The following is a 20,705-nucleotide window of genomic DNA, read 5'->3' on the forward strand; positions in this document are numbered from 1 at the left end:
ACAGAAGAAAGCTTCAAAAAATCACTTTCTCGACCTGACATATATTTCCAAAGATATTTTTTTAACCTCATCTGAATTCAGCAAAGTCCCATCACATGCCATTTAATTTTCTCCATTTCAGCCATGTACAGCCAGCCAGCCCAAGAAGAAAAAATAATAAAATGGAAAGTCAGCCACTATTGCACCATTCTAATTTTATGCAGCAAAGGAAGCATGACATGGAGCTGGCAATTTGCTGTCTCCCTCCTGGCTCTAGTCTCTGCATCGATGCATGCCCTCTCATACTGTGAGTGGCTCACACAGTGATGGTGAGTGGATACTGTGTCCAAGGCCATGTGTCTTTTTAAGAAACTGAAATAGTAATTGTACATCTTTTGGGGATGCCGTGTAATGCTTTAGAACATTTATATACTGTGTATTGATCAACCTGGGATATTTACATCATCCATTGTCTCAAACATTAATAATTTCCTCATAATAAGTTCAAATAACTTTCCTATGTTCATATGTGAATACACAACCATTGTAACCCCACATCATGTACAACCACAAGAATGGGAAGTTATACTCCATGTACGTATAATATGTCAAAATACACTCTACTGTCATGTATAACTATAAAGAACAAATACAATGGAAAGTCAGCTACCACTGCACCATAAAAAAGAACTTTCAAAACTCTCTTTTCCAACTTTTTTGAATTAGGTACTTTTTCATAGCAAAATGCCTGTAAAGACAAGCCAACCAAAGAAACAACAACCTATTCCAGTGCTATAGGAAGCACATACACAGTAAGTCTTATACTTACCGGTAGACGGAATATCAGTCTTTAAAACTTCTTAGCCTTCTAAGAGGTTTTCAAAAAATAATATTGAACCCACATAATTTTTACTTTACATAATTCTGCTGTACTCTGAACTAAATTGGTACCTTAGAACTTCATAAGTTACAGTGGCGTGGCCAAGAGTCGTGAATAAAGACTCCTGATCTCAACTTTGGGATCTCCCAATTGTGTGCCAGTGTACCTCAGAGCACACAGCCAACACGAGGGTGTTACAGCATGATTTAAATTTTGAGGGAAACAGAGCAATATTCAACACCCTAGACACTGCATAAGCTACTCATTCCAGCTAGTTCACAGTTTAACATAAGCCTCTGCTATTTTCCTCTCAATGACATCATTTCTTTCCAAAGGTAGGCTGCTGTGATAAAAAGCAAGTATTATGTAAAAAAGTGATGTGGAACAGGAAATGAGGGTAGAAAGTTCCAGTCAGATCTGAAGGTTTGAGAAATCATGGAGTGGCTAGTGATAAATTTATTATCTCACATTCCACATTCAAATTCATTACCTGCCATGAAAAAATTAAGAAGGGACCTTTATGTACCTTTTCTTTTGCTGACTGGTATGATTCTTTCCTGTAAGCAAGTATGGCTTCTCCAGCACCCAGTTCCTGAGTGCGGACGCCTTCTTCAGCAGCTGGATCTTGCTGTGCACCATGGTCAGCACCACACAGCCTCCAGGGGCTTCCCTGGCCTCTCTCTGAGGTGATTTGCAGCAGAATGCTTCCAGTGGAAACCTTCCTGTAAACAGCTTTCCTCGGAACCTTATTCCAGCAAGTTCTGTCAACACAGCACTACAGCAATTTCTCTACCACCCAGGAAGCCATGGTCAGTCATTCCCCTCCTATAAGATCTGGGGTGGAGGGAAGCCTGTGCCTCAGTGTTCACATCTCCCAGGGTGGTAGCTGCTCCTGATACCTGCTACTTCTCTATTTTTTAGAGTTCTCTTTATTTCCTATTAGCCAACCCCCATTATAGTTCATATTTCTTTTTGTAATAGTATTATTATTAATTGTGGTAAAATATACATAACATAAAATTTACCATTTTAACCATTTTTTAAGTGTATAGTTCAACAGCAATGAGTATATTCACATTTTTGTACCACCATCCCCAACATCTATCTCCGCAACTTTTTCTTCTTGCAAAACTGTTAACCAGGCTGTTCTGTCTTTAAGAATTTGACTGCTGCTCTAGGTAGCTCATCTAGGTGGAATTGCAAAGTATCTCTCTTTTGTGATTGGCTCATTTCACTTAGCATAGTGTCCTCAAGGGTCATCCATGTGGTAGTATATGTTGGAATTTCCTCCCTTTTAAAGGCCCAATGGTATTTCATTTCATCTGTACATCACATTTGGTTGATCCACTCTTCCACAGATGGACACTTGGGTTCCCTTCACCTTTTGGCTCTTGTGAATAATGCTAGTATGAATGTGGATTCCCAAATATCTCTTCAAGATACTTTTTAATTATTTGGGGACTCTGTCTAGAAGTAAAATTGTGACAGCATATGGCGATCCTATTTTTAATTTTTTTTAAGAACTACCATAGTGGTTTCCTAGTTAACATTTCTTTATTTTAAACTTTCTTGTTCAAATTGCTGTGTGGTTTGTCTCCTGAATGGACCCTGACTGATACATGCAGTACCCAATAGGTGTACATGTGCATTACTAAATAAAGAAGAAAGTAAAATCCTTTTTATCTTTCAATTATTATTTCACATGACTACACAGTTATTAAGTTATTTGGACCTTAGCACTTGATAAATGTTAACTACTAAGTACTTCTTTTGTCCTAGAAATGACATGAAAAAAATTACAGAGACACTCAGGGTGCCATGAGCCAGGATCACCTGAGAACCTCTGCTCCAGCCCACACATTTCCTACTGCCCTTAGGACCTGTGTGCTTGGAGTTTCCTTAGAGTTACTCTACCTAGAAACATCCTTATCCCTGAAGGCACAGACAGCCTCTCACTTCCACCCCCAACACAGCATCTTGATTTTTTTTATACAAATTATTAAATTTCTTCCCATTTAAGCAATGGTGCCAAGAAACCTTATGATTATCATTACTTATATTCTTCTTTCTTTCCTTGTTTCTAAGTCCCACAATCAAAATATTTCCTGGATGGATCTCCATTCCTACATCAATCAATAAGGCCATCATCTCTAGTTTGCATTACCTATGATTTTTAAGCTGTTTTCTCATCAACAAGACCATGGGTTGAAAATTCAAATGCCCACTCAAGGTAGAATACACTAATTCCTACCTGTCACAACTACAGGCTGCCTAAATCCCTGTACCCATGAAGGCACACTGATAAGGCAGGCTGTGGGGAAGACACTATTCCTCTCGCTCCCAAAGAAGCCAGTGCAATGCAAAGACAAAGCTGTGAATGTGCGCCCACACACTTGTAGATCTGGGTGGTTTAAAGAGTAAGTAATCATTCAGAAACTTTTGATGCTCACTTTCATTAACTGGAAATGACCTAAAAGAAACCTTAGGATGAATCATGATACCCTGTGCAGCCACACCGTGGGAGCAGCTGCTGCCTGTCTAATTTTCCTGCTCTTACACCCTTCCAGTGCCCTTTTCAGGTCCCAACTCCTCTACATAGTCTACTGAAGCCCAAAGTGAACTTACACCTCTACAGTAAACATCTATTATACTTAAAGTTGACCATCTTGATGTCAGTTGTCTTCTGAGGCAGATCTGTAAGCTTGGCTATTTAAAATACAAGATTATACCTTGTGTGTGTTTGCCTTCTCCCCTTTCTAGAAAGCACAGTGCATATTGGATACTTTGAAGGCTCTATACAACTAACGAAATAATAATTTTATCATTTCATGATACCGAGTTATAACAACATACAGGAATAAATTGAATTTCCCCATGCCCCAAAAGGACATTATGGGGAACTATGTACATATATATATCTGTTACCTTCAAAAGAAAGAAAGGAAAGGACATACACATTGCTTTGGAAAACTGAGGCTAACACTCTGTAATCATCCATAAATCCAACAAGTTTTCAAAAATTCTTTCAGAAAAGGAGCCAAGAAGAAAATAATTCTGACAGCTGCAAACCTTCTGTTTTACAACATGCACAGAATAGACACACTTCCTTTAACATCCTCATAACAGAGAGGGCTGGGCAGATGCAAGCCTCCCCAGTAGATGTTCACTGGACTCTAGATTTGAACTAATGGATTGTGCTTATCTTTATAGAAGCAACCTGACTAGCCACCTATCCAACCAACTGCATTTTACCATACAGACCATTAATAAGATGGATTGGACAAAATTCCATTTCAGTTAATGGAATTTCCAGGGCCAGCAAGATACCAGCAGCAGCTGCCCACTTTAAAAGAGCAGCAACTTCTCCATCCTCAGATTGGAAACTTTGTTTCCTTTAAGTTAAGAACTAACATCCGGCACTGGCCACCTGAATATATATATACTAATAAATCCCAGATGGGAATTCCAGACACCTCTTTACTCAAGGCATGCATTTCTTTCTGGCAATAAACATTCTATTAAGCAAGTCTCCAAGGAACAAACTCTTTTTCAGAGACTGCTTCCATTCACAAGATGCTGTGCTTTCTAAAGCCAATTTGGGATAATTGCGCAACATGTAATTAATTTTGCCATCTCTTTTCTCAATGGATAAAATCAATCAGCAAATATAAAAATGTAGTACCTTCAAAAGGTGGGTCTCAGTTTTTCTAGTGGAAGTGGACCTTCCACCAGAGGCTAAGAAGGAGAGAGGGAAGTGAGAGAGGAAGATTGGAAAGGACACTGAAATACAATTATGTGGAATAAGTTCTAATGTTCTATAGCACAGTTGGGTGACCATAGTTCACAATTTATTATATGTTTATGAAGAAATAGAAGAGAGGAATTCAAAGCTTCCCAACATACACACACAAAAAAATGTTTAAGGAGCTAGAGATGAGAACCATCCTGATTAGATCATCATTCATTATACACATGTATCAAATTATCACACTATACCCAATAAATATATACAAATATTATGTGTCAATTAAAAATTTTTAGTTATTTTTTAAAAAAATGGTAAGACTTTATCCAAAAGATCTTATTTTTGGACTAGAGAAATAAAAAGTATGTCACTTGGCCATAGCCCCAAATACTGAATCAATAACCCAGTTTATAACAAAACAATTTATGTGTCAAATTAAGCTATGTTACCATCAGCAATAATAAGTATGATTTATCAAGCATCTACTACATGCTAGTGTTATACTAGACACATTATAGAACATATCTTTTCTCTTATGCATCTCAGTGTGGTGGTGCTTTCTAGTCCATGAAATACTTTGGCGTACTTTGCCACTGATCCCCATAACAAGCATGTAAGGAAGGAATCTTGAGTATCACTGAGAACATTTGCTTCTGATGATACAGAACCTCAGAGATATTAAGTGGCTGGCCCATAGCCATTTAGCTGGGGCTGAGCGTAAGCTGAGACTAGAATGTTGGTCTTCTGACCTCATTGCTTGCTATTTTTTCTCTACACTATGGTGTCTCTCTGATTGAACAAAACACAAATTACAACACTAAAAGGCAAATCTGCCACATCACCAGGAGAAAAGAGGTATGGGGCAGTAAGGAAGGTCAAGGGCAAAGCTGACTTGGAGGCTTAGAACCTGGCTGACCCTAGGGAAAGGGAGCCAGACAATAATTTTTTAAAAAGTGGCTGGGTGTTGGTAGCCCAGAGGAGGAACAGGTGTGGCCATGAGGGACACGAGGAATTCCACTTCACACACTGAGTGAGTCTGATTGAGGTCTAAGTAGGGAAACTGACGTGGCATGTACTTGAGTCTCTTCTCTGAAACTGATTTCCCATATACTAGAGCTCTCTCCAGGAGTGGGAGGCTCCTATATAGCTCAGTCTTAAGTCAAATTATTTCTAGAACAGATTACATAAAATATTTAGTCTTTACTTATCAGAGGCTATAGAACAGTTTTTTTTAAAGAAGTAGATTATCACTGTTAACCACACTGTTTTATAATGTAGATAGAAACCTACTTTTGCTCACTAAGCCTTATAAAGTCATTTTTTCATTATATTTACACTCAGTCAACAATTTTTGCCCAATTTCAAGAGACAAGAATATGCAAGTGATTAGGATTTCACATTCTTTTTAAATGCTCTAGAAAACCTGTCCCAATACACAGATTCTACAAAACCATGTAACTCCCTTAATACATTACAGTCATGCTTTCAGAGGAGAGGAGCGAGACTGGGTTCTAACATCCATAAAGTAAAATCACATATGGTTAAAATTACCTTGAAAATTCCTTAAATAGCCCAGAAATTTCAGTACCGTCTACATGATTTTGTGTATACATAATACTGTATCAATTCTAACTTTTAGTCTATGGTTCTCTTCACTTGTCAAATATTCAAGTTCTTGGGCTGGGGATGTGGCTCAAGCGGTAGCGCGCTCGCCTGGCATGCGTGCAGCCCTGGTTTGATCCTCAGCACCACATACCAACAAAAATGTTGTGTCCGCCGGGAACTAAAAAATAAATATTAAAAAAAAATTCTCTCTCTCTCTCTCTCCTCTCTCACTCTCTCTTTAAAAAAAAATATTCAAGTTCTTCCTCCATTATAATGATCAATTCATGACACCCATTTGCCTGGTCTCCTGAACAAAGTGTTTCCCATTCTGTTGGTGGTCTGGACCCTTAAACTTATCCACTCCATAGCTTCCATCAGAAGGTGGTCAACACAAGCAATGCAGAGAGTTACTGCCTGGTAATGAAGGAGCTGCATGTGAAGGGCCAGGATTTCCTCCCAACTGTCTTCATCAGGGTGAGGTATCACTTTATTGACAGCCTCTAATGTGCCCTCTACAACTCATAATTAGATATACCAGGGACCAAGGGAGAAGTAAAGTTCTGGAGGAAATCAGAGACGCACTGTCTGCTCCAGAACAAGGTGTAGGTGTCACCATTCGGATGTTATTTCATTTACACATTTTTCCATTGCGCAAGTATCTTTGGAGGACCTACCATGTACGGGCACTTGGCAAAAGTCATAGATACAACAGCCTCCTTATCTATTCTTGCAGCAGACTGACTTAGGGGGTCGGAGCAGGAAAGTTTTAGAAAGGACACTAACCACTTACTAATTAGAATCCAGTATGATAAATACAATAGCAGAAAAGCATGAGGTTCTGGGACAATTCACAGAAGAACCCAAATCAGACCTGGGGCAGCGAATCATCAAGAGCAGCTTGCAAAAAATAAAAAAATAAAAATAATAGTAGCAGCAAAGGAAGAGGAGAAAAGAAGGAAGACAGCATGCAAAAAGATCCACAGGTGAAGGAATATCTAGTGGGAAAGGAAGGTTGAAGAAAAAAATCAATGGCTAGGATAATCAGGCAGCCACTGGGGATCCTTTAAGAAAGAGAATTTAGTAACCTGATTAGAAGTAGAAGCCAAATTGCAAGGGGTTGCAGAATAAACCTGTGTTAAGAAAGTAGAGAAAGCCTTGGTGGATCATTCAGGTTAAGAAAGTTTCCCTGAAGAGAGTACCCTCCAGAGAAAGCACCATCAAAAGAACACAATTTTGGCACAAGTTTGAGCGGCTTTGAGAAAGAAATATTTAAGTATCCACAACTCTGCCACTGGTCAACACCAGCCACAGGAAATTTGGGTGCCACCATCTCTTACAAAACTGCCTTTGCAATAATTTGCATGGACTCTGACAGGAGTTTGAATAATGTAAATTAAAAAGAAAAAGAAAAAAACTCCAAATTCCCTCCAAGTTCCCTGTTGCAGGTGCTGGTCCAGTAGATCTGACCCAAAGGGGACAATACAAAGTGTCATCTCTGAGGCACCTGGAGAGGCTCCTGAACCCCTAAATTATAATCTTAGCATACAGGAAATACTCTCATTAGGGAGGCAGTACTTTGGGTACCACCCTATTTTCTCTGTCATGTTCTCTGTTTCATCACTGGATTCTTTGAAAAATACAAGTATCCATAGAAGAAAGGCCTGTGATAACATCTCAGAGTAAATGAATTCACTAGTTTCTTCTTTCCTAGCAAGTGTGATGTGACTACCAGGCACTGTGGGTAGGAAGTAGAAATGCAAAAATTAAGAGTATGAGAAGGTTGGGAAGAGAATGAATACGAGCATGTCCCACTCCCAGCTCTGCCCTGATCACTAACATCATTGCTGTCTAATCCCAAGTAAAAACAAACAGGAATGACTACACCAGTAAAAAACTTACAAAGCAGGAATGTGAATTTCAAAAACTTGGAGGCTCCTTATTTTTTGTGATGCAAATTTTTTAAATGCTGTAAAAGACTCAGAACTATTTTGATTGAGATTTCCGTCTCCCCTTCTCTAAACTGATGCAGGCTCCAAAGGCTAAAAATGACTTTCACTGGAATGATTTCTTTTGAGGTATTTCCAATTGTGGGTGAAAATTATCATGGCTGTCTTTCCCAAAGACAGCCAGTTTTCTAATCCAAGGTGGAAGTTGAAATCAGGATATAGCTCAATCGATACAGTGCTTGCATCACATGCACAAGGCCCTGGGTTCAATCCCTAGCACCACACACGCAAAAGAAAGGAACCATAAAAGGGTTAAAAAATCTGGTATCTCTGACACTGAGAAAACAGCCATGACAGCTGAAGTCACTTGGCTTATAGCCCAAGAATCACAAACTGATAGCCTTAAGGCTAATCCAGTTCAAGGTGGACTTTTCTTTGGCCAGGTAAGTTTTATTTTTCATCCGAACTTCAACACCATTAAAGACGATCTGTTCTAAGTTTGCCTCATGCTGCAAGATCCCCATTTCACACAGAGGACTATGAACACCTTTGTAGTACTGGCTTGGTTCTTATAGGCATTTGATTTAAGGGGACCACTGGTTGATACAGACTAACATTAAAACAAACACCCTCTTCTCCTACAGAGGTGGAGCTCCAGCAGTGAGTGTTTTAGCACAGGTGAGTCACTGAGCAACAGAATCACTAACAGTAAGTCACAGCATGCAATAGTACTATAATAAGACTCTTAACAAAACAGCAATGCAAAACAACAGCAAGGCTCACCAGTCTCTGGATGAATGTGACTGTGGCTTTGCAACCACTTTTTAACAGAAGCACCTGTTGTGATTCACCACCTGATCTGGACTCGGGTACTCAGGGGCTTTGGCTCTACTCCTGACAACTGGATGTCCAAGAACACAAGCCTGGCAGCCAGAACCCCATTCTGGCATGGAAAGGAAATAACCCTTCCATTCAGTGAACTGTAGCCATCAAGGCACTATCTGTGATCTCCAAGGAACAACATTCAACTTGGAGCAATTCATGCCTGGCACACAGCCAGTTGAGCCACTTACTTGGTAGCTATTTGAGACATCTGTAGCATACAATGTAGAAATGGTGTTGTCATCTGTCTGTTTGTATATCCTGACATGGAGAACATCCCCATTCCTCCCCTGATCTTTGTTCCTTGTGATACTTACAACCACAGGCAGCATAGAACCCAAGAATCAGACAGCTGATGCTCAAAAGAAGGTTTTGAGGTCATCTGATTCAATTTCCTCATTCTTCAAACATGGTTACAAATGAGAAAACAGGCCCAGCAAGCTGATGCAACATTTCCAAAGGCTCATCATACAAGTCTCTTAACAGGAACTAGAACGAAATCGACTGTGGCCTCAGGAGCTCAGCACTCCTCCTGATTTAGCCTCCTGAGGGCTCAGCAAGCCTTCCACACCCTTGGTCCCCTGAAGTCCTGCCCAGTGCTCCTGCATTTGATTTCTAGGAGTCACATGGATGGCCTATCTCACCCTAGTTCCTCATTAATGTTTGGATCAAAGCCCCCTGATAAAGGTTCTTTGTTCTAGTTGGCCCTCTGTGCATGCTGGCTAGCTGGGAACAAGGCTCTGAAGTTTGGAATTCTAGACAACAGCCATAGATGTATATAAAAGATACACTGACACCTCTCCTGCTCCAACTGGGTCACCGCAAAAATGTTTTCTTGTATCACTCTGCCCTTCCCTCCTTCATAGCCCTCCAAATGTTGCCTCTGCCTCAGACAGCCATTGCCCCGCAGGAACCATCTAGAGCAAATTAAATGAAATCCTCCAGGACTGATTGCCTTGCTTTACTTCTTCATGTGCAGAGCCCAGTTATTGAATTTTTTTTAAGAGAGAGTGAGAGAGGAGAGAGAGAGAGAATTTTCAATATTTATTTTTTAGTTCTTGGCGGACACAACATCTTTGTTGGTATGTGGTGCTGAGGATCGAACCCGGGTCGCACGCATGCCAGGCGAGCGCGCTACCGCTTGAGCCACATCCCCAGCCCCAGTTATTGAAATTTAAATAAATAAAACAATTAGTCAAATAGTGATTAAGGTCTTATCTTTAAGGTGTAAGGCCGCAGGAATATACAGCTGTCTTATACAGCTTTTAAAGAAAAATTCTGTGGGACTTCAGTGTTCCATGGTGACAATGTAATTACCATAGGTTGAAGAGTTATCAGCAACTTTCTCTACTTCTTATTCTAATTATTTGATGCTGACCTGACCAGATCTGTGGTACCCTGGAGATGCTTTATTGACCTTTGAGAATTTCCCTTTGTGATCTGCAGCACTACCATGGTTCATGAAACTCGTGTCCTTGCTCACCCTAAGAACAACTGACATTTGTCATCAGGAACTAGTAATCCCATATGCAGGGTTCCATCCCCTATATCATACCATACCATAGCCAGTCACCAAATAAGAAGCAACTCAGTGAAGAAACACCACGACAGGACACCTGTGTAGCAGATTCAATGTCACCTCCATTACTCCCTCTCTGGGTAGCAGCCTGACCATTTTAACTCCATTGTAGCAATCCCATACCCCTCTGCTATAGAGCAACTGGTAGGCAATCCAAGCCCAAGCCAATCACCATAGCAGATGCTGTCACCAACAAACTGGCCACTGAGATGTCAGAAATTTGCATGGGGCTTCTGAAAAAGGTTATTCACTACTCTGACTGCCACCAGGAGCCAGTTCCCTGTCTCCTCCTGGCTGGTGTGTTGTGACGTGAAGTCTAGAATTCCTGCAGAGTCTTATTACTGTGAGAGAAGCCAGTTCAGGATGAAGCTCAACCACCAAACGTAGACTGCAGAGGACATGAGTTCCTGACATCACTGGGTCCCTAGTGTTTCTCCTCCATGCACAGGCTGGTGTGCCCACCAACCCTAAGGGGCTTCCTGATGGACCCTACATGGGAATGTCCTTGTCATATTGGGGTGGCTGACTCCCTGATGGGACAAAAAGGGTAAGACTTATAAGATGAGAGAAGGTGCTAGGAAGGTATGTATGTGTGAAAGCTTCATATTCTTCCAATCTGTAGTAAAGCACCAGGAGCGAGGTCAGGTCTGCCTGGGATTTCTCCCAGGAGCTGAGATATAGTGAGAACCTCAGGGGCACATATGGCAAAGGACAGAAACACCATTAAGTAGTTAGCAGAAGAGACAAATCGACAGTGGAAAGCACTGATCTGTTCAAGTCAGGCCAGATTTTCGCCTTAGAAAGTATTCAAAGTCCACTTGGTGCTGCTTTTAACAGGGCACATTGCACACAGCTAGTTATATTTTGGCACTTTCACTCTATGGTCTTGCAGCTGAAACATTGAATCCCAAAAGCGGAAAATTATCTAGGGTTTTCATTAGACTGTCTTTGGTGACCTTGAACTAAGCCCTTTCATTCTCCATCTCCTACACACAAAAAATATTTGCAATGTTCCTGCTTAGGTGAGAAGATGAAATTGCAGAAATTTTTCTTCTCAGACTTTCTTATTTCTATTGCTCACAGCAGCCCCCACATAAATACCTGGATTTCTACTGTGCTTTGCTATCCTTTTGGCCCTGAGTTTTGATCATGGGATTTCCTCAGCAAGCGCTCATTCTTTCCTTCTTACCAAGTCCAGTTCAGAGAGCTCTCCCTGGAAGCATCACTCTCCTAAAAACAAATAAACCAAAAGACCACAGAATTCTGTATCCTCAGGCTTCACTGGTAGCCAAAAAACTTTACTGAAAGAATTGATTCCAAAGGATGCAAACCAATGCTCAACTTAATGTCAAGTTGGTGGAATTTCAGAGGTCGTTTATAGACAACATGAATGAACATATGAAATCACCTTGGTTGGCAAAAAAAAAAAAAATGATTGTGTAAATGGTGATTGTATAAATCTCACATTATAGTGAGAGCTCTACTTTAAGAGAAAGGGACTGAACAATGCAAGAGAGCTTAGAATGTGCAAATTTCTCATGTCACTTCATCTACTGGATACAGGGCAGAGGATGATTAAACAAGACAAGACAATGCAGGTGACAGCTCAAAGTCATTCTCTTCTATTCTTAGCACTGGTCTGACCTTCATCAGAGAATGATATTAGAGGATTTGGCCCGTGTCCAGAAGAAAATAGTCATAAAATATACAAGAGATAGAAGAAGAAGAAAAAAGGCTTGAGCTGGTTCAAAGCACAGTGTTATGGTTTGGATGTGAGGCGTCCCCCAAAAGAGACAATGCAAGATGGTTTAGAGGAGAAATGACTAGGTTATAAGAGTCTTAACCCAATCAGTGAATTAATCCTCTGACAGGACTGAGTGGTAACTGAAGGTGGGTAGGGTGTGGCTGGAGGAGGTATTAATGGGGAGGGGGCATGCCTTTGGGGTATATATTTTGTGTCTGGTGAGTAGAGTCTCTCTCTGCTTCCTGCTCACCACGTGAACTGCTTCCCTTCGCCACACTCTTCCACCATAGCGTTCTGCCTCACCTCAAGCCCCAAGGAATGGAGACTGCTGTCTGCAGACTGAATCTCTAAAACCAGGAGCCTCAAATAAACTTTTCCTCCTCTAAAATTGTTCTTGTCAGGTCTTTAGTCATAGCAGTGAAGAAGGATGACTCAAATGCACAGCAAGAAGACAACACAGTAATGGACACAAACTGTCCCTGTTCAGCTGTACTTGGAGACAATGAGTTCACACTCCCTCCTCAACTAGTAATTCTGTTTTCAAATTTTCAATAGTGTTTAATGCTCAACCTCACTTTGATGAGGAGGGTGTCATACAGGGAACTATGACTGAACCTTTTAGGATTGTGGAAACCTTGTCACATATTAACTATGCCCAAATAACTTAAACATGAATGCAGATAAGGAATAGGGTAGTCATCATCAGACTATAGGTGCTTGAACTCACCAGTTGATTGGGAGAGAACTACGGGGGGGAAAACCCAAAGAATTTATCTCCATGTCAAAATTGAGGAAAGCAGTATCTGGCATAATATTCCTGTGGGGGAAAAGGTCTCACCTGTGCTCAGGTTTGCTTTGGAGCCTCTATAGGTAGTAAAGGACACACTGAGGGAATGACCAAGAAGAACCTTACAGAAACACAGCTGCTAGAGGAGCCCACAGAACTCTGCTTCCTCTCAGACCACTGCACCTGGACGTCTGAGCCAGTGTGTAGTCACACATCCCCAGCTGGGCAGGCAGGCTGGAGGGAAGAATGCTGGAGTAGAGAGGCAGGTTTCTATCCCAGTTCTGACACTACAAAGCTGGATGACAACGGACACCTGACTTGGTTTCTTTGGCCTAAGTTTCATTTATAAAAGAAGATTAGTCTAGATCAAATGTCTTCTCATCTCATGCCCAATACAAATCAAATTCATTACAACTGTCAAGAAAGCCCCCTCTAATCTGGCCTCCACCAGCTCTCAAGACTCATATCTCCTCCCATCAGCTGTTTCTGAAACATTTCAGGCCATCCGGGCCTCAGGGCCTTTGCAGCTGCTTGTCCTCTACCTGTAATGTTCTGCTCCAGGATATCCCTGTCTGGCTTCCTCATACCTTTCAGGTGTGTCTAATATTACACTCCCAGTGAGGATTTTTTCCCAATTGCAATCACTGCCATCCCATCACCACCACTACCACCCCCCCACACACACACACACACTATTTCTCTATTCAACTTCATTTTTTTCTCATTAGTATGTAGTATCCTACTTACTATTTATTTTACTATTTACTTTGTTAATTGTCAGTATCCCTCAAATAGAATGCCAGCTCTCCAAGAGTTGCAATTTTTTCACTGGTATTTCCCCAGTGCCTGGAAGAGTGCCTAGAACGTAACAGAAATTCAGCAAGCATTTGCAGAATGGATACTCACATGGATCGGTGAGAGGGAGGGCAGAAGGAGTACCGACCTCCATGGTGTCTTTGGCTCTGAGATCTGTGGACTGTGGTGCCTAAGGAAAGAGTGCTTTCTGCCACCAGGATGAACTCTAACCACATGAAAAAAAAACAAGCTGACTCAAGTGAAAACCCCAAGGGCCCAGGGCCAGCTGTGGTATGCTTCTCTCTGCTACAGAACTGCTTAAATGCATGCCCTGGCTTCGGAGCCATGTACACCCAGCACTCTCATGAAACTTTTGTCTATGAGAAATTCTTGGTTGACATCTGGTTCCATATTTTTAGAGTCTAAATGAATATCATTTGGGGGGATACATAACTACATCTATTTTATCTCTCTATTCTTCACTTAAAACCCCTGGAGAAAAGAGAAACGTTTCTTTACTGCCAAAATATCACACAATTTATCCTGAAATGAGAAAAGGTGGTGGCGCTCCCATGTACATTTCAGCCAGCTCCACTAGATGGCGACATGGGCAGGATGTGCTGCCCACAGGGGAAATTCACAACCGCAGTAGAGAGTCCCACCCACCTCCCTGCCCCTCTGGCTCTCTGCTTGGCTCTCACCTGCTTGTTCCCTCTTCACTTTGGTCTATTTCAACCACTGATTTACAATCTGCTCTCAAGCAGTTCATGCTTACCCATGAACACATATGACTTAATCACTCTAGCCTTGGACATTTTATGTATATTTCTTTCTGCCAAAGTTCACTACTAACCCACACTCTGGAACTCTATCCCAAACTCACTTCTTCCATAAAACCTTCCCAAGCAAACCGGGCTCTGGTCCTGACTGTATATACACCATGATGTACAGTCACAGACACATATGCATGTTTATATATTAGGTAGAAAGCACACACACATACACACACTAGACAGACATGCACAATTCTGGGTGTCTGGTAGACAAATGTTTATTTTATATAAATGATGTGCAGGTGACCACATTCCATCCAAGAGAAGTAGTCATGACTCCACAAAATAGTACCAGCTGCCAAGGATTTAATTAATGAGCAGAGAGACTAGATATTCCAACACCCACCTATGTCTTCCAGTTTGTAGATTTTTCCTAGTATTCAATTTAAGCTCCAGAAAGCCTTTTGAGCAGAAAAAAAGTTTAGATAAACCTAAGCAAATACTATGCCTTCACTTGAACAAAAGTGTGTAAATGCCAATATAATTTTAAATGCTGTTTGAAAACTCTATTTTGATTCTTGGTAAGGTTTCCTGTTTTCTTTGAAAGTAAAATTAAGTCTACTTGTAGAAGCATTAGTATGACTAAAACCAAGTCCAAGGTGTTATTTTAAAAGTACGAAAGGCTTTATATATAAGGTGAAATTGCTCTCTGACTATGAGAGAAAATGGCAACAGTAATATTCTGACAATGGCCCAGGGGGAAAACATAAACTCCCTCGTGTTTATAGTACACCCACAGTATTACTACTGCAGCCAGACCACTGAGGACCAGAGGTGTCCTACAGTTAAGACATGAGTGGAAATGTAATGCAGAAACTTTAGGTAAAACAAATCTATTCAATGTTTTTCAGAGTTCCATTTCTGAAACATTTTAACCGTTCGTTTTGTTTAAAAATGAAACGGTATGCAAACTTCAAATGCCATTTTCTTCACCCACAATACTCATATTCCCCTCAGCTTACCACTGGCTCTCCACATCCAGAGCCACAGCAGAAGAAAAGCAAGGATGTGTTGAACACGACCCTTCTAAAGCCATGACAAACATCATTTCCCGGTACACAGCGACACCATGTCACTTAGTCATCTGAACTTTCTGCCAGATTCAGACAAAGACATCACACCCAAGATCATCGGAGAGCAGTTTTCACTCACCTAGCTTCAGCATTCTCTCGCTGGACTCGAGCAGAAGGACAACTTCAACGTTCTTAACAGAGTCACACGGACTCGAGGAACATGGCAGTCACCTGCTGGTGTGTATGCTAGGGCATCTGCTTTGCCATCAGGAAGAGTCACTCCTCCTTGAGAATAATTCAGAAGAATTCATTCTAGCCTCTTGAAAAATCCACCAGAAGCTTACCAAACAAATGCACAGGAGACACTGGTCAACAAGAGTCACTTTAAAAAGTTGTCTTGCTTGTTATTCTGGGCGCTGGATTTCGTCACTTGTAGTGGAATGCATTATGTAGCCTTTAATTGTGAGTCCAGAGAGGTCTCCGTGTTCACAATGGGGCGAACTGGTGGCTGTCTGAACTTGCTACCTGTAAACTACAGCTACACAGAAATGCTATTACCTATGATAGGTGAACGGGAAATGCTTTCAAAATCAAGCAGAACAGGAAGTCTAATGTTTAAACATGCTAGAAAACAGATACTTGAAGAGGAAAAAAAGAAAAAAAACAGGAGTAGCTCCATTCACAAATGCCTGGAAAAATAAAATTAAAAAAAAAACAACCTCATTCCTACCTGGCCAGTATAAACACGAACATCTATTAATAGTAAATGTTGCTTAGAGGTGTTCTTGTTCTCAGGAGAACTAGGGAACACAGTTTGGACAATTTTGCTACTTAGAATCATTAGTCTTTTATATTTGAAGAGAATTACAAAGCAAGTTAAGTGTGAGGTATTCAGATGCTCACAATATACAGATGTGCACAACACACATACCCACATAGGCAATCTAAGAGTCTCTTCAGGAGTTCATTTATTTACCTGGGCATTTGGCAGTCATCAACACCCACAAATCTTTCCCTTATCCACCCCACCACCCCAGGTCAGATTCTGCCCACCCTATAAGATCACTTCAAGAGTACCACCTCTATGAAGCCTTTTCCTGATGACTCCAATTAAGTATACACAATCTCAGGCTCTTCTTTCAATCCCCACAACACCTCATTTGAACTTTATTGGTAACATTTTTTGGTACTTAACACAATTGTCTCTATATAATCCTTGGTTATATATCTATCTTGTTCCCCATAAAATTGGATGCTTGTTTTTATTTTTACCATCTGCAGCAATAACACTCTTCCTGAGCCTATAAGGCAACCCAAGAAAAAAGATACCAAGTGGAATATACAGACAGGTTCTCTGAATTCTGAAAGACCTGATTCAAATTCTATTTATGATGCTTTTCAGTTTTATAGACTTGAAAGTTATTTAACCTTCTGAGCAATTTTTGCACTTCTATAGAATGAGAATAATACCATCTACATCATAGAATTATTATCAAGACTGAAACTGAATCATGCAAATAATGTATTGGTTTATGCACTGTGAGTTTTAAACTAGTAATGACCATTATTATTGGCCTGAATTAAAATCAAAAGCCTACTATTGGGGCAGTGATTGTGACTCAGTGGTAGAGTGCTTGCCTAGCAGGTGTGAGGCACTGGGTTCAGTCTTCAGCACCACATATAAATACATAAATAAAGGTATTGAACTGTATCTATTTAAATCCAAATTTTTTTAAAAAAAGCTAAAAGAGATACCAAATCAATATCAACTTACAAACAAACATATCTATACATTTCTTATTTTCTTTAGCCTACATTATCAGGTGACAAACTCATCCATGTATGAGGAGGCTTGAAATTTATACCTTAGAAACCATCTGGGCTGGATGTAGCTTTATGGTAGATGCTTGCCTAGCATGCACAAGGCCCTGTGTTCCATTGCTAGTACCACAAACCAAGCAACCAACCATTTTGTTGTGCATTCACAAAAGTGTTATCTCCCCAAATTCTGGCTAGCCTTTATGAAAACTTCATCAAGGACTATGCGTCAAAGAAGATGTCAAGAAAAATCTCTTTCTGGAAGTGTAGGATTTTAAAACTAAGGATTTCCCAAATTTTTATTCATTGGTTATTTCAAGGGTAATTTACCATGGGCAAAAATGCTCCATCTAAACAGAGGAATAGGTCTCGCATTGCCCTAAAATGTGATGTAGGTGGAGCTGCCTAGCTAAGTGGTTACCAATAACTGCTCTATCCACTGTCGCTGGGGAAGACTGAGCAGCACAGTAAGGCTGTCGGAAGGGGAGGCTGAAGGAAGAATCCTGCAGCCCCACATCAAAACACCTGACAGCATATTGGCAGAGGCCTCATACATGCTCCAGGTCCACACAGGGAGGCCCTAGGAAGGCCTGCAGCAGGTAGGGCAGAAAAGGCTGCAAACATTGTGGCCTCAGGTATCAAGGGCGCCTTCCTGTCCAGCAGCACATTCCTGACTCCAGAAAGAGATCTCCAACAGCAGGAGGATAAAAAGCAAGGTATCTGGATGGGCATTCTCTTAAGACACACCTCTTTTCTCACTTGAGATCAGAATGCCCAGATCCTTCAGGCTCAGATCAAATTAGTTGATTGTATAGAGCAGCCCCTGCATTTGGAATTATATTCTGCTCATCCCATTTCATTTGGGAAGAGTCACAGACAGAGTCTAAGCAGGGAGACTCTCAAGTAACTATCTGTGGAGTAGTCAAACCTTACAGAACAGTGTTATATTAAAAAAAAATAATCTAACTTCTTTAGTTGCCTTTGTTGATAGGAATATAGAACTTCCAAGCTTCCCTAGGACTTGCAAATTAAGACACCCTGGATAGGCTCAAGGATCAACAATTGTGATAGCCACCCAGTTGCAGATATACCAGCCATGTTCTGTGGCAAGAAGAGAGGAGGTAGCTGGGACCTCTAGCCCTAAAACTTCTGCCAGATAGGTTAGTGGCCAAAGAATCTGTCCAGACTTGGCTTTGTTAAGGTAATCTGCGCTGGGGAACACAGGTGAGTCTTGGTCCTTTTCTTGGTGAGCACAGCTCTGCAGTGGGAACACAGAGCTGCTTGTCACTCCAGCCCAGGGAGGGCAAATGGCACCGCCAGTAGCAGAGGTACTCCAGAGCTTCACAGTGACACTAGGTAAGTATCGTTAGGGAAGTTCAGAGGTTTCTTATCAGGTGTTTCTTCTGCATCTATCTGCAATTACAGGGCAGTAGCCATTAGAAAACCAGATACTCTTCTGTGTGCATGTATACCCTGCTATCAAACATCTCAGAGCAAGGCATTTAAATCACTGCATTCTCTCCACACCCAGGGAAAGTGGGTGGCAAATCCAATTTCCAAAGAGTGTGTGTCATAACAAGAGGTTAAGCAGCACATTCTAAAGGACCCTGCAAGATGGGGCAGGGCTAAGGAGAGAAGCCATGAGGCCTAACCCGTACCCTCCCAGAACAATCTCCAGCCACACACTCTTTTGCTGGCCTCATTTCACTGAATGCTTATTACACACCCTAAGAAAAGTATTTCCTCTATAGCCACCCACATCCTTATCAGCAGTACATTCAACAAAATTACCACAGGAGTGATTAAATTTGTGCCTGCATGAAAAAGATATCTTCATTTACTTCACCTGATTTTGTAGCCCAATAGAGAACTGGAAACTTCCACAAAACACCTTGACCTTTGGTATGGCATTCCCAAGATGCTCTCTCATCCCTAGTGCACAGTACTACGACTTCCAAGATTAATTTCCTTTTCTGTCCTTCTGCTCAACCCTCCTCTCTTCCCATGGGTCCTCTCTGGATCCTCCTCTTATGCTTAAGTCTCATACCAACTCTGTCAATGGCCTCCTAAAAACCATGGCCACAATCAGAGCCCTTTCCTCTATTCAACTTGCTCCTCTTGTCTCTCCTCTTTTTCAAGGGGAAAGGAGTCCTTGGTGAAGTGGGGAGGAAGGCAGGCTGAGAAGGAATTATTCCAGGAGACTGCCTGAGATTAGCATCATGCCCATAAGTGTTTTCCAGATGTTCTACAGACTCTTCCTCTCCCCTAAGGGAGGCCCAGGCAAGGCCTCCCTTAGGGGAAAGGAGTGCATAGTCTGTGCCTACAGGAGCTATCACAGTGCACACAGTGCTTTCCCTGTGGTTTACTCAGTCCTGACCGAAACCCTGAAAGGTATGCATAATTATCCCTAGGTTACAGATGAGTCACCTGGGGTCCATAAAATTACCATATCTGTTCAGTTGGAATGCTGGGATATGAACCTAGGTTTATCTCACTCCAAATCTATTGTTTTTGTTTTCTCTTTATATCATACCCTGAAAGTGTCCTTGGTCCACCAAACAGAAAACAAACAAACAAACAAAAAAAAAGAGAACTGACTTTAAACAACTAAAAAAAAAACACTCAGCAACCCACCCTCCACAGCCAAGTAGAGCGGCCTGAAACAGTGTAAATGGGTGCTGCTGGTGGTCAGTGCAAGCATGACGGACCCGGCTGCAGCAGAGAGTTCTTAGTTCCCAAGTCTGTCATCATGGCTGCTGCCATTCAGGGCCTTCCACCCAAAGAGCTGCAGAAAAAAACTAACTATGGGAAGGTGGGCCTTTCTATTGTGTAGTATGCATTTCCATGACTCAAGTATAAGTTCAATAAAACTGTCTTCTAGTTTCTCTTTCAGAATCAGGTAATTTTGGCAAGACCTCTGATATCATCTAACCTCATTTCATAAGTGAAAAAAATGGAGCACACAAGGAAGCTGAAAATCACATCGCTGGTCGCAGGGCTCCAGATTCCTGTGATTCATGCTCAAGCCTCTCTTCACACCTGCACCACAGCAAAAGCACTGCCTCAGCATTCAGAAAGCAAAGCAACACTGAGTGCTGG

General features: G+C 41.3%; 1 protein-coding gene across 3 annotated transcripts in view; it reads right to left on the bottom strand.

Annotated features, from left to right (window-relative positions):
- The window catches only part of Tnfaip8 (TNF alpha induced protein 8), a 109,583-nt gene that overhangs the window by 45,961 nt on the left and 42,917 nt on the right, over positions 1–20,705 (bottom strand). Inside the window, exon 1 of one of the 3 annotated variants that reach the window (XM_040272773.2) lies at positions 15,928–15,949. The exons of 1 other annotated variant lie outside the window; for it this stretch is intronic. In XM_040272773.2, coding sequence (XP_040128707.1) covers positions 15,928–15,940 — 13 coding nt within the window. In that variant the 5' untranslated portion in view covers positions 15,941–15,949. Of the gene's footprint in view, positions 1–14,053; positions 14,182–15,927; positions 15,950–20,705 lie in introns of those variants that run through there. One more of the 3 variants, XM_078048524.1, reaches the window with a different exon arrangement.

The sequence above is a fragment of the Ictidomys tridecemlineatus genome, chromosome 1 (genome assembly GCF_052094955.1).
Source record: "Ictidomys tridecemlineatus isolate mIctTri1 chromosome 1, mIctTri1.hap1, whole genome shotgun sequence".
NCBI lineage: Eukaryota > Metazoa > Chordata > Mammalia > Rodentia > Sciuridae > Ictidomys > Ictidomys tridecemlineatus.